The 15,096-nt window shown below is 49.5% G+C and overlaps 1 protein-coding gene across 5 annotated transcripts in view; it reads right to left on the reverse strand.

Moving 5' to 3' along the window:
• The window catches only part of LOC144178361 (glycerophosphocholine phosphodiesterase GPCPD1-like), a 103,350-nt gene that overhangs the window by 75,337 nt on the left and 12,917 nt on the right, over positions 1 to 15,096 (reverse strand). For 3 of the 5 annotated variants that reach the window (XM_077706177.1, XM_077706153.1, XM_077706145.1), the window contains exons 3-4: positions 4,689 to 4,851; positions 2,641 to 2,831 (exon numbers count right to left, since the gene is read on the reverse strand). In XM_077706177.1, coding sequence (XP_077562303.1) covers positions 2,641 to 2,831; positions 4,689 to 4,851 — 354 coding nt within the window. The remainder of the gene's footprint in view (positions 1 to 2,640; positions 2,832 to 4,688; positions 4,852 to 15,096) is intronic. The other 2 variants (XM_077706159.1, XM_077706168.1) reach the window with 1 other exon arrangement.

Genomic DNA, 15,096 nt, shown 5'->3' on the forward strand with positions numbered 1-15,096 from the left:
CAATTAATAAAAAAGTTCATTTCAAGACCCACGTCTCCCCTTAAGCCGCTTTAGTTTCCTTTTCATGTGCAAGACATTTTGCATGAACCAAGGATTTGATTGTTCCACAATACTTCGGGGTCAGTTCCCTGAAATCTGCTGAGGGACAGATCGAGGTGGTCTAGAACACTCTTGTCATTTGCACACGAAAAATCTTTCACAGTGGTTGATTTGGCATGGTGCGTAGTGCAAACAGCCTGCACGGGACAAGAAAAACAAACTATGTCGTGATCCGAAAGGCCAGGATTGACCGTTACAGAAAAAAGTTCAATTGATCTCGTTATAAAAACCAGGTCAAGCAAGGATGCACATGCGCCTTGCACCCGGGTCAGTTGGGGAACAATTTAATGTATGTTTTGGCTTACCATAATATCAAATAGGTACGACGCATGCTCATAGTTTTTCATATTCGGAAAGGGAGAGCTTCAACCTACACCTGATAAGTTGAAATCGCCTGTTAGTATTGCCTTATCGTGCCTGCACGTGTTCATGTAATCGTAAAGTGACTGAAAGAAATCGGGTGGTGAATCAGGTGCACGATAAACTGCAAGAACTGCAAATGATCGTCCCCAAAAAGAAATTTTTATAATGACACTTTCGTGGTCTTAAATCTGACATAATAGAAAAGATTTCATGGTATGTCTGACAAAGATAGCAACACTGCCTCCTCTAGAAGCCCTATCTCGGCGATAGGCCCGATTTGACGGCGGAAATATGCCGCAACCAAGTTTCTGTTAGAACAACCACGTTTGGATTGTAGCCTAAGATTAATGTTTCTAGTTTCTGTGCTTTGTTGATGATACTATGAGCGTTCAAGTTTATCAACAGGAGTCACGAGACAAGCTGGATTGGGTGGGTGGCTTTTTTGGCTGGCGATTTTACCCTAATGTTCTTTGCATCGTACCATTTGTACGTGTGTCGGTCTGCATGAAGTTTGTCGTAATTGAGGGTTAGTTTCTTGCCCTGATCTTTTTCAGACTTCGCGCTCTCCCACAAAAGCTTCCTTTTCCTAAGAGTCCCTTTCGAATAGTCGTTTTGTATTGATATGTCAGATCCTTTGAGTCTGTACGCATTTTTAAAGATTTTTTCCTTCCCGTTGTAGTCCTGAAAGAACACGACAACTGGACGTTGGTTGCCATGCTTGCCAATTCTATGAATTCGACCTACGGAATGACCCAGTACTTGAAGTTTATTGGCAAAAAGATCAGTTCAAACGTCCTTCTTTGAAGTTTCGGTGGTTTATGCCAAAAACAACAAGATTTGAACGCCTACTTCTGTCTTCTATGTCAGTAATTTTTTTTTTTTAAGAAAGTCAAGCTTGCGTTCAACACTATCTACCTTGTCTACCCTTTTTTGATTGATTCGCGCAGACAAGTCGGTCAGTAATCTTTGCATGCCATTCTGCTGAGTTCGTAAAGCAGCCACTTCCAAAGTCAACACCTTCTGGCCCTCCAAAGTTTGCTTAAACATTTCATGAGCACTATCATCCGCAAACAAACTGTCGGAATTATCCAATGGGGGCCCGGGATTCATCTCAACGTCACCGCACACAAGCAGCTTGCACAAACAATATACATCATAGGCACTTCCGTGGGCACGGCAGAACCAGAAGACCACGAGCGTCACTTTTGATAAAGCAATAATAATCGCCAACCTGCACAAAGTAGGTGAAAAGCTTGTAAGGCAACATGCCGGAAATTGGTCCGCCGTGAGCCAACTGCAGCGATGGCTCAGAGGTGCACCACTCGCCTCGTATGCGGGAGGTACTGGGTTCGAATCCTGGTACCGCCGGGCACCCACCGGTTTCTTTAACGGGTACAGGCATCCCTGGTCAAGTGCGGACCCTTAAAAGGGGAATCCCCGCCTGGAAAGCTGCCGTTACCCTTGCCCCTGACCCTTGTTTATCTGGCCATCATGCCGCGTTGCGCCACTGCCGGGGGGGAAAGAGTCTGGCGGAGGTGGTGGCGAGTTGAGCGACCACCGTGGCTGTGGAAGGCACCATGTGCATTCGTGCGCCTGGGTGGTGCCAAGCACCTGCCGGTAAAATAGGCACAAGTGATTCCCCGGCCTGGCGTTCGGCCCTTGTGTGTGACTGCAACGATTGGGAAGGTCACCCGGCTTGCACGGGAAATCGCCCCTACGGAAAGGGGCGGCTGCAAAGATGCAGGAACTTTTTTTTTCCCCTAATATTCGACTCGAAGCTGAATTGAATTTTGTGTTGTTCGCTCCAATACCCAAACAGTTCGAATATTGGCGAACCCCTACTGATTTTCCCTGAGGGATGTATACAAGTTTCCAGAGTTTTCCTTGAGCCCTTCCAGATTATTCAACATCCCTGAAAATTCCCAGCCTTTCCGGTTCGTAGACACCCTGACAATGGGCTCATTTGCCCTTGCTCCCCCCCATCTTTCGGATAAGCTAAGGCCCGTAAACCTTAGGCCATCGGAAATTACGTTTCCCTGTTTTGTTTTAGCTCGCACAGAAAAGCCTGGAAGAGGAAGATAGCCCTGTAACAAACCCAGGAAGTGGGCCTCTTTTAGTCGGCGCCAGACTAGAGTGTTTGCCCTTCTCAAAACAAAGGTGCCGTCAAAGGGTGCGCACCATAGTTGCCAAACATGTCGATGGCAGAGTCCCGGCCTATGGTCAGCTCATTGGCAGTGAGTGAGCGCGGATGCATGACCGTCTCCCAGCGCCGCACGATGATGTGGCCGTTCTCGAGCAGAATGCCCACCAGGTAGCGGAACTCGAGCGTCTGGTGCACGGGCACGCACACCTGGACGCCCCACACTTTCCTGCAGGAGGAGAACGCAGGCATGCTCGGGGCACTTCCCACCACCCTGCTGCAGTGCCCGCCATGGCCAGAACCGCTTCGCAGCAGGCAGAGGAGAAGGGGCGCCCCAGGGCACAGGTCGAGCACCACCCACTACATGCTCTCCCGAGAGCTCTAGTCACTACGTGCTCTGGAGCACTGAACTCACAGTTTATTAGGAACAGTGTGACACGAACACGACCTGCGGAAGTCAGATACACAGCACTTGATCTTTCCATGAGCCTTCTGAAGAGCAACGTTTTGGGGACTCCACTAACGTTCATATACAGCCACTAGCGTACGATATATTTTTGCCTTTATTAGGGGGAAGGTTAAGTGTGTGTGTGTGGGGGGGTGGGGGGCTGGATTGTACTTTTTAGCCAAAAAATATGAATTGTGCCCCGTATTTTCCGGTGTATAAGTCACGGTTTTTTCTGAAATTTTTGTTGGTGCGTCTTATCTACCGGTGCAACTTATGTATGGAAAAAACCCGGTACGTGGCGGCCGCGCGTGGTCTGCGCCCGAAAAGGTGCCTGTGTGCTGCGTGATGTCAGCGCACGTTAAGAGACACAGCTCTATGGTCTAAATGAATGAATTATTTGTTAGCGAGCCGGAGGAAGAAGGCATCGATGGCTTTGCCTAAACGCCGTCTGTAAGCACATGCCATCTGTGTGTATCAATACACCATTTTTGATAAGTTAGTTCTGTCTAGACTTCGGACGGTAGATGCACGTGTCTAGCACTGCTTACCGGGGGATGCGTCCACAAGCGGCGGCCGCCGCAACCATGTACTTTCGCCGCACTTCTAAAGAACTGATCCTCTATGAGTTTACCCGATTAAAAAACACGTTTTGTACACCACTGCTTCTTATACACTGGTGCGAATTATATACGTTTTTCTTTGGAAAAACTGTCGTTCTGAGGGGGTGCGACTTATACAAAAGTGCAACTTATACACAGGAAAATACGGTATATATACTGACACATAATTAAGCGGGCCAGGATCAGCACTAGGCCCTCAAGTAGTGTCAAAGGAGTAGCGACTTTAAATTTGTGTTTTTTTGCTTTCTCAGACTGCTGTGTCCATACTACCCTATAAGATACAATGCACGAAGAGTGGCCAACATATTGCCGACTGTGAATTACAGCGCCATTCATTGCATAACTTTTGGTTTCGGCTGATGAGAGCCCGGGAGGGATCCCTAGGGCTACCCGGCATCCCATTTTGTCGTCCAAGCAAGCCGGCTTCCTTGTCATTGGCATCCAGGGCACGACCGACCACATTTCCCCCCGCCTACACTGAAACTAGATCGCCACACTCAACCCGACTCCCCAAGCCCCACCAAAATTTTCTTTGCATTTGTGCCATGCTTGTTGGCTTCCTCGCTGAGAGGGAAGGGGCAGTTTGATTGGCTGGTAGCTTCAATGTCACACACCGCCACAAGCGAATTGGACGTCGGACAGCAGCTGAGCCGTGCCATTTCCAGGCCTTGTGGCAGTAATACTTACTCAAAATTGCTCCCAAGCGACGTTTGACGCCTATAATCGCAGGAAGGCGTCTTGGCTCTTTGACGAAGTAAGTATATCAGTTTCTGGTAGTAAAAATTTGGTGTCCCCGCTCCTTTAAAACAAGAGGCAGTTTTCTCTGCAACCTCAAGGCTGGCGAAAGGCAGACTGAGTGCATGGTCAATGGACAGTGGGACCAACTGGCAGTAATGCAACCAGGTTACACGCTAATGCCACTGCCGCCAATGCCTCCCAGCTTCTGCCAGAACGCACTGACTACCCCTTGAAGAGGCCCGTCAGAGCGAGGCAGAGGCAGCAGGAGCAGGCCACTCACATGGCGGGGTCCTCCAAGTGCATCTCCAGTGCGTGCGACACCTGCCAGTCACCCAGCTGCGGGCTGCTGCCGCACACAAAGACCGTCTCGCCGTGCACAGTGTCCGCTTGCACCCGCAGGTGCAACGCCCGCCGCACCCCCGAGGGAGCCTCCGTTCTCGGGCCTGAAACACACACCGCCGAGGGCAGCACCAACGTCAAGCAGAGGCGTGCTGGTCAAGGACCTTCCGCTCGAAACGCATCACGTCCGCCCCACTATCGAGGCATTCTGTTATGCATCTCCTGAGGAGGGCACCTAGCGTCAGCTGACCATACTAATAAAAAAAAGAAACCCTGACAACAGCACTCTGTTAGAGACCCAAGTTCCTGATAGGCAATGTTTATGTGCACATTCTGTGTGGTCACCTTTCGTGCATACTAGCTGCGCATTAACTACTATAAGTGGGGCTACTATATGTGGGATCAAACGTACTTGCAAAATTTCGAGGTTGACCTACTGAGATTTGGACAACACTGGCCCGGTGTTATCTCGGACACAGTGTACGTAAAATGTGCCAGTTCAAGGCACCTGGGCTACGAGACATGCTGCCGTGGAGGGCTCAATCGTGGCCGCCTCCACTGCAGAGCCTGGGATCAGCAGCACAACGGTGCGCACAATGTGCCAGCTGTCAGGAAGGCACTGCAGCAGCTCGACTGAGAATGCCTCCCCCCCACATTGGAGCACAGAGAACGCCCAGCCTTCAGAGGGGTGCGACAACTCTGCTGTTGCACAATTGGGAGCATGCTCAGCGGATAGCGGTGCTAGACTTGCGCTCGCTAGTCACTTCTGCCAATCGCAAAGGCCAGTCCGTGCCCACCGAGTTCCCACACGAACAACAAGAAGAACAACAGAATGGGCAAATTACGAAAGTTTTCCTAACGGGCGCAACAACGTTAGCCGCAGCACGTACCACAGCCGCTTATAAACGAGACCCATCGTTATTTCTTTCGTCATAGCCACACCGCGTCCGGGTTGACCTGTTCGCTTTGCTGTCTGTGTACGCCTCAGTGGCCGACTCCACACATGCAAGCTGCCGTTTCAGCTACAAATTTGCTTTTTTTCACCAAACACACACAATCATCGTTCTCACTCGGTCAGCGCCTCTCCCTCTGCTGTTGCACGGAGACTTCACGAGCACATTCATCCTTGGTGCTTGTTTTCAAGACAGTCTGCAACTGTCTCACAAGCAACCATCCGATAAGTATTTATGATGATGACTGTGCATTTCGCAGTCTGGGTGTGCATTTTCTAAAATGAAGGTGCATTTCCCTGTCAGAGGGAGGGAGAAGGAAACCATGCGGGAGGAAAACGGCGGATGTTAACCGCCCTATGACCACCCCAGGAAAAAATGCTGGCCTTAGAATTTGCATGACATATTCGTCAGCAAATCTGCCGCACAAGAGAAACACGATCGAATATTCCTGGCCCCGTGCACTTGTGCTAGGATGGCCACCTGTCGGGTTTTTGACTGGCCTGACCGGTTTTTTTAAGTGCAATGCACTTCTTAAGCGACCCTGAATCACTCGTCCACCGTCCGTCCACCGCAGCTCAGCAACAGGTGTTATCGCGTCCTCCTCGCCCCTAGCAACGGCGCGGAGCGGAGGGAGAGCGTGTGTAGCAACGGCGCGATGACGTACTGCGCTCGCCTGATGTCGCACGCTCTCGCATTTCACCGCGCGAGGTGCGGCGCAGTTCAGTCTAGCGCGCGCCTCCGTCGAGGTCGGTCGCCGGTTCCGCAGTCTAGATGGATTCTTGTGAATGCCAGAGTTGATCACAAGGGGGTGATAATGTAACTAAGAGGCGAATGACAACACAGTTCAACATAGCCCCCCTCATAGCATCAACCGTGCATTCGCACTTCCCCATGCTCCCCCTCGGGGAAATGCGGGTGAATTTTTAGACAGTGAGCCGGTTGCCAGTCCAAACTTAAAACCAGCCGTCATTCGCCGGTTTTTTGCCACTGTGCTGCAATTATTGCTTTTGCATTTCGTTTTGCATTTCGTTTTTTGCATCTACGACTCGATCTGGATCAAATTCTTGACAGCGGTTAAACAGAAGCGAATGCTTTCTCTGCTCCCTGCTGCCACGAGTCTTTGGCGTGATGGGGGTTAAGGTGGAGCTCTGTGTGGGGCAAAACCTGGAGCACAGCTGTGCAGACCTCATGCACACGGTGAGGGTCATTCATCCGAGCCGCTAAGTCAAGCTCTGAATATGCACACAAGTTCCACAAATGGGAGAAGGAGAGCGCACAGAATCTTAGCTTTGCTCGTTCTGCACTCTTGGTGTATTGTATAGCATTGCGGCCGTATGTATACAGTTAAACCTGGATGATGTAGCGAACCTCATGCAACGAATTCCTGGATTTAACCAAGTTTTTATATTCCCCATTGAAACCCATGTGTTCGTGAGCTCTATGTAACGAAGGCGTTGCGACGGTTAACCCGGATGTAACGAATTCGGTACACTGATTATCCCTTGTTTTTTGCACTTTTTCCGAAAAATCAGCCCGAGAAAGGCACTAATTTGGCGAACTTCACCCGCGCCGCAAACTGCTGTGCGTTTTCAATGTCAGTGCGGTGCCAGTTAGGTGCTAGGCCTGCCTGTCGGCCTGTAGTTGCGAGTATCCACTGCTACCTGTGGTGCTGGTTCGTCGGTGATTAGTTCTGCTGCCAGAAAACAAAAACTTTTCTTTTCCAGACGAGCTGGCAATTTTAAATGCCGTCCCTGCCGGCGAGAATGAAGAACGTCGCCACTCGGTACGGTATCCCAGCAAGCTCATTCTCAGCCACTTTGAGGGCCGCAAAGAGTGCCAAGTTCGCGAAAGGGCACCCTTGCAGCATTAGTTTGGTGGGCTAAGGCACCAAAAAGTGTCAAAAGGCAAGAATTATACACAAGTTACGATGGTGAATACGGGTGTAAGTGACCCGTGCAATGCACGGGTCACTTTGCATTCTTTGCAGTGCCCTGTAGTAAGTTCGTGGGAAAGCTGCAGGCGCAAATCACCTACATTTTCACTGCGGAATAAATCCCTGAAGGGCGAGTTCACCATTGCATACTTTTCAGCGTTCGTTTGGTGCATTCAGATGCAAAGAAGAGCTTTTACTGGACAAAGTATGTGCGCTCATTTCCCAGTGCGGCACATTCAGAGCAATAACCAAAACCTCAGTCACTTTCAGAACAAAGATTATGTTGATTTCTCTCCAAGAAAACTTGAACTTACAAAACAGCGCAAATGACGAGGACCAAAAAAGAAGGCACAGACATGCACAGCGCTTGTCTGTGCCTTCTTTCTTAGTCCTCGTCATTTGCGCTGTTTTGTAAGTTCAGAATGAACCAACTGGCCCCACTCGAAACGCTAATCTAAGAAAACATTCTTCTGTCTGGGAAAGGTGGCAACCCCAACCTGTGCACAGAAAAAAAGAGACGGCAGCAGGAGGAAGAGGGGAAAGACAGGGAAGGTTGCAACTGGGCATCTGGGACCCAGGGTGCGTTCTGGTGGCATCCCAGGCTGTTTACGCGGCTCATTTACTGTCGCAGGGCTCGCCTGCGATACACAAAAGTGATGTGGGAAAGCCAACTTTAGCGAGAGCAGGTAAATGTGCAGTACTGGACTGGGGTGGAGGGCTGTACAGTCGGCCTCACCCCTGTACGCACATGCACTGCAGGAAAGACTTTTCGAGGGACAAGTCAGTACTCCAGGGACCCCACATTCACAATGCCACACGTTACAGACAGGGGGAAGTGGCAGCCTGAGAACGCCTGCGCCTACTGTAATCCGGTGCCGCGCGTCACAGGTAACTGCGATGTGGCATTGTGTTCGCTCGAAACACATCTCTGGATTGTTTTGAAGTTGAATAAAATGTATGCGTCAAACACGGGCATTCAGCTGAGGGCGTTCTGTGTGATTGCACGATAGAAGTTCCAGGGGGCTTCAACGCTTTCTTTATGGAACGTACTCCGGTAAGAGAATATCCATGTCGTGTTAAGGCCGTGTTGCATTCAATACAAACGGTTAAGCGTTTGTTTACACTTGTTTGGATAGTCGTAAAATGTCCAAGCACTCCGGCACTTCACTGGCAGATCAGCCGGCAAGCCGACGCTGAGCAGACGACACATCTCTTTGCCAGAAGTGCGTGAAAAATCCGCCCAATAGCAGGATGTCTACCTCATGACGCACCCCTGGGAATCGATGACGTAGACATGTGAAGATGGCGGCGTCTAAAAACACGCAGGGAAGGGTGAGAAAAGGGCGACAAACTTTGCAACAAAAGTGCGAGCTTTCCGCTGCGCGTAAAAGAGTAATACTTGGCACAGATGACGTTGACGACCCAATCTAACGATTGCGCTAGTTCATTTAGTGTGCTCAAAATGCCTTTCAGGGCCCCTTTAATGGAGGAAGAGGCTACCTGAATGCCCATGAAGAACACCTCAAACTGAAAGGGAGACGAAACGCAGCAGTAATGAAACAGAGCACTTTGGGGATACAATAAGTATGAGGTAGTGCGAGGCATCTGGAAAGGGTGCCGGCGCTCACGTTCTCTAATGCCGTATTATGCTTAAAGTCAGATATCCTGTCGGGACTGGAGGTAAACCAAAAGGCAGTCGGCAGATTAGCACTGGGAGCTCACATGAGGCGGTACAGGTGATACGGGTTGGGCTTCATTTGAGGCGAGGGAAGCGCAAAGTAAAATACGTTTTGAGGAGTGGCTTAGACATTTAGACGAGAAGAACTGGGCAGCCAGAGTGCACAGGTACCTGTACCTTAAAAGTGTGGACACCCAATGGCGGAAGAGGACGCGAAAGCTGGCGACTAAATATAACTTGACCACAGCGAATAAACAAGGAAGGGCAGTTAAAAAGCAGGTGAAGGAAACAGAGACGCTCATGTGGACAGAGAGGATGGAAAAGAAGGGATCACTGGGAATCGGCAAAGCAAGCAAACAAGAGATCCGGAAAGAGAACTTTTATGACAACAATAAAGGTAGTGCGTTGCTCTTTGAGGCGCGGGCTGGCTGCTTGAGAACACGACCTTAGATGAGCAAATATTCGTCACAGGATGAGACGTGTGGGATGTGGCAGGGATAAAGAAACAATCGACCACATAGTATAGAATGCCAAAAGATTCAGCCGGATAGAATTGGGGGGAAAGTCCTACTTCTTGAGGCACTGGGCTTCGCAGTTGATGGAAACATTAACTGGTCAGCAGTAGGTATCACTAAGCAGCGGCTGTAGTATTGGTGGAAAAAAAGGAGGGAAGTCAATAAAGTGTCATCCCAGCCAGGGGTAGTGCCAGGGCAGAATTAAAAAGAAATCCGAGTATAGGGTTAACTAAATTTAAATGACTAAGATAGGCTAGATGGCGCATGCCGTCACCCCGATTCAAAGGGGAGGCCTTTGATCATCATCTGCGCTTCCGGCCAGTGCTAGCCTTCTCTGCCTCCTCCAGCCGCGCAGCGCGAGATGAACACGCCCGCGGTTAAGGCCACCTTACCGCGGTGGGAACCAGACGATTTCGGTATGGTCCCTAGAAAGATTTACTAGTCTGCCGTCCGGCGGCCGCGAAGGGGTTTCCACCGTGATGCCTGCAGCGGCGGCGCTGCAGGCATTCGGAGCGCGGCCGGCCACTGCCGGTGTGGGGAGCAGTGCGGCGCTCATCGCTCCGCCGTGCTGCCTGCTGGGCGCTTTCAGCCGATTTCAACTGCGGGTTTCCGTCCTCTCTTCGTTTCTGTCTACAAGGCAAATAAATTGGTTCCTACGAATACAATGAGTTGTTTGCCGAAGCATAAATTATGGGAGAACGTTTTCGCGTATTATGAACGATCGAGCCAAACCAGGGAAGCGTGTGGCTGCGTTCTATCCTCTCTGTCCTCTTCCGGGCAAAAGACGACACTTACTCTGGGGCATCGGAAACACTGCCGGCACGGCATGTTTTGCTAGCTTCGGCACATCAAGCTAAATTTCGACTACGTTACCTAACAAAGAAGCGTTTTTGTGTGTCCCCCCGCCGTACACTGCCACGGATATATATCGTAAACGCGTGAAATAATTTGCGTGGTGTGTGAAAACTCCGCAAATTCTTTTGTGGCCCTTTGGAACCGTTCTGACTTCTCGCTGTTTGCGAGTCAAATATATGCTTTGAAGCTTGAACGGGATCTGACCAATTCGCATCGTTCATTACGCCCCATCGCACGTCGAACGCTGCCGCCTCAGTTGAGAATATCTGTTAAATGTATTGCCAAATAAAAATATTACGTGCGCACACATGCATGCCCACGATGTCTTTTTTTTTTTTTGCACTTTCAGCCAACAGCCACAAACTGTGGTACTATCAAACCTTTCATTTTGAACACCTCTAATTTTTGTGAATTCCACGATTTGGGAAATTCACTAGCTTGAGGCGCACGCGGAACTTATTTTTAATAAAATCAGGATGCCAAACAGTAACTGCGCTTGCATTCTTCATTGCACAAGGCTTTTTTTGTTTGTTTTTTGCCGTCGTAAGTTGCCGCTGTGCCTTATCACCGTAGCCGGATGTTTCTCCGTGCGGCACAAGTAGGGCGTTACTGGGAATATTTTGAACATGGCGTGAGCCGTTCCCGTGATTTTGTGGACTTAATATGCTTATAAACGACTCCAGTGACGACAAACAAACTGCGTGAGACAAGGCAGACGATATCACACATTCATAGCAAACCCCCTTCAAAATGCACGCGCACTGACGTCACGGGTCCGGCGCTTTGGTGGAGTGATACACTACATGAGGTAGTGCCGTTCTTGAGTTGTAACCGAGTATAGCAAATGTTATAGGGACCATAATTTCGGGAAGGCGCGACGCAAAGGATGCTGGGGACTTTGCGTCGCCAGATGCTTAGGCACTTTGCTCCGGCGGGAGCGGCTGCGTTCCAAAGGCAGCTTAGGAGTACCTTCTCTTCGCGGAGTCGGCGCACTCCGCGGTGGAGCACGGTGACTGCTCCGGATCTGCCATTGGAATTCAACATGATGCACATGCGTAGCTCTCGTCCAGATTGTCTGCGGGTGGACAAATCAACGGAGCGGATTTTGTTGGGCCATAATTTAGCTACGCATCAATTTAGGCAGCTTCCATTTATGCTTGCTCGCGCTTTCCTGTCCACTTTGGCCTAGAAAAATGTAAAAAAAAAATCGGGAAGCAACCTAAAACGCGTGCCATGAAGCCAAAATTGGATTGTCATGGATTGTTCTCTTCTGACATCGTGAACGACCTTGTGCAGGGAGCAAAAAACTGCGATCTAATTAAGAAATACGATCTGTCAAGTCAACAAGCTCTAGTTTTTAAACACAGAAGATCCTGAGCTTCAAGACCGAAGTGGACATGTCGACCAGCATGCGCAACGACCCCTATGACAATTCATGAAACATTTATGCATATTGCCGCGAACCATGTATGGGTTTGTTTATTTATTGCTTTTACTGCCGGGCCACGCCCGGCTGTGTTATCTGCGTGCCAAACGAAGCGTGTCTTCCATTCTTTACTTGTATGCCGCACGGGCTATCACATTCACTTTGTTGACTGCTGCTTCGCCGCCCGTGTAGTATTTGAGTTGTTAGGGGAGCACAAGTTCGCTCCAATAAACGTGTTTTTCTTGAAGACCACTGCGTCGTCTTATATATTACGAGCTATTTCTCCGCTTGACTAACATAATTCTGAGCCAGGAGTGCGTCAGTGTGCTCGCCGTATGCATGCCGCATTTTCCATCAAAGCAAACGCTTATTACACCAATGATGAACTTCGGATATAATGAACAAATTCGGCGTGACGGTCAAGTTCGTTATTAGTGGGCCTGACTGTATTTTGTTTTGCAAGTCCCAAGTTCGAATCCCCAAAAGTGCACTTTTTTAAGTTAATTTATTTGATTTTGGGCAATGTTTTCCATACTGAGTTCACTATTTTTGCGCTGTAACGTTCCTCCACGACAGTGTTCGCAGAGCCTGTGCAGACTGACACTGACATGCTGGCGAGTTCTAGTGAGCGTGGTGTTGCCATAAGCGCCGACTGCTTGCGAGCACAGTCCGGAATCAGCCGACCCTTGTCCTGGTGCGAACACGCCTCTTTCGATACAGGCACGAGCCAGCCAGGCATGAGCCAGCGCGGAGGGTCTTCATCCACTGCGTACGCCATGGCTAGCGATAGTTATGATTCCAAGCCGTGCTGGTAGGCTTATGTGACGCATTTTGCAGCCGACATCATGGCAGAAGCACAGTATGCCGATTACTGAGATATCGAGAATGCCCATCCAACGATCACGTCGCATGCCAAGCATGTTGTTTCACGGAACCGAAACCGAAACTGGTTTGAATTCTTATCTTGGACATTGTCCAATCAAGTATCACCTTGTATATGACGCCACTGCTGTTAATTGGTGCGGCAGCCGCAAAGTGCGCATGGCAGTTTTTCTTCTTTCAGGCTTTATAACACAAATACCGCCTTATCACCCGACGCTTTATAAAATAAATACCACCTCATCGCCCAGATAAACGATGAAAAGTTTGTTTGAGCCAGTCTACGCAGCGCAAGCAATAACGGGAGCTTGAAAATTCACTTCAGTGTCCTTTTAAATGATGTAGGTGCCTACGCTTAAAAACCACCTGGTGGTATACAATACAACCCTTTTGGTGGTTCACACATTACCCAGTTGCATGTTTCTCACAGCTGCCGAGTACGACTAGTAAGAGTGGTCTGCACTTCCTTTTGTTGCGTTACCTGAACAACAGAACGCCCTTCTACTCTGTGATGACCAGAGGAGCTGGGCGCAGTCCAAGGAGTGCATGAAACAAAGCATCCACGACTGGGCACGCTTCCTCCTGGCTGAGTGAAACTTGGAAGGACCGGGGTTTTATGCCAGCGGACAGACATGCCAGCTGCCCACGTCCCTCCCGCAGAAGCCCACGCATTGGCAGCAGGTGGGAATTCCACAGCATTCACAACTTCACCATGAACTACGCAACCCTGAAAAGTAGGTGAAGCGCTCAATAGTGTTAGAGAGCCATCTTAGTGGCCAATTGTTTTGCAGTGGCGTAGACAAAACAAGAGTAGAGCCATTTTCTGTAATCATACTCCTTCCATAGACAGCCATGCACTGTTAGCTGGCACGAATTCTGTAACGTTAACTTCACGGTCAACTAACAAATTATGACACGTAAAGGAAACCTGCTGTAATGATAAAGTTGTCCTGGCGGCTGAATTTCAGTACATTTTGCAAGGTAGCCAATTAGATTGAGAGCTACAGAGCATTCACCAGAAAGTTGGCTTTGCCACAAGATTCAATTTTGACGTCTACACACCGTCAGTGCATGCAGTTTTGGTCAGAGCCTAGCCTACAATAGCTCCTTTGTAAAAATAAAAGTTCTTTAGAACCATTGGCAACCTGTTACGATGTGTAAACAGCATGGCATTACTTGTTGCTGAGCGTGTTGCGGCGTGGTGAACTGGCAGTGAACTGGCATAGCAAAAGAGTGGCTGCTTCAGCCCTCCCTGCTTAATGGAAATAAGCTTCGCGCTACAAGGACGGGACGAAAGAAGAGGACACACCGCACAGCGCACACTAACAAACTGTGCAGATTCCACGCACATATGTACTACTATCGCGTAGACATGTGGAACCAAGAAAAGTTTAAAAAATAATAAAAAAAAATAAAATAAAAACCACACCTTCACCATGACACATGCCGTCTCAACCAGATTATACGCCATCAAGAAACGCGATTTCCTTGCCCAACAGCGATATTGAAGCAGCACTAATGCGCGCACAATTTCCCGCCCCTCCATTATCTCCCGCGTGAGCGCGTCACGGCTCCTAGCGAGCACCTTTGTTTCTTCAAAAAATGGAATGCACCTGCAGTCACGGCAATGAGTGCCAAGATGCCCGCTTATCGCGTTGCTAACATTATTTTTCTGCTCATGGAGCCTATCATTAATACATCTGCCAGTTTGGCCGATATATGTATACCTTTTTTGCAGTGCAACGGAATCAGGTACACCACTCCCTCCGTGCAGGCAACGAACTTCCTTTGGTGCTTCGTGCGGCACCCATTCTCTTCTTTTCCAGCGGCGATGACCTGTCGACAAAGCTTTGCAAGCTTGTCGGGTGCAGCAAAAGCCACATTCATCCCTGCACGTCGAGCGATACGCTTGAGGTTGTGGCTCAGCTGGTGGATGTACGGAATCACCGCAATCTTTCGTTTGTCCTCGGGATTCTCGTCACCTGCTGGCCTCGTGTCTTGCTCTGCCAGCTTAGCCTCTTTGAGTACCTTTTCGGCTACTGACACAACCAGGTGTGTGGGGTAGCTGGAACTCGATAGTCGCTCAGCTTGCTGAGCCAGGCTAGCCGTC

Source organism: Haemaphysalis longicornis, unplaced genomic scaffold (genome assembly GCF_048455015.1).
Source record: "Haemaphysalis longicornis isolate Haplotype H1 unplaced genomic scaffold, Haemaphysalis longicornis Haplotype H1 scaffold_1, whole genome shotgun sequence".
Classification (NCBI taxonomy): Eukaryota; Metazoa; Arthropoda; class Arachnida; order Ixodida; family Ixodidae; genus Haemaphysalis; species Haemaphysalis longicornis.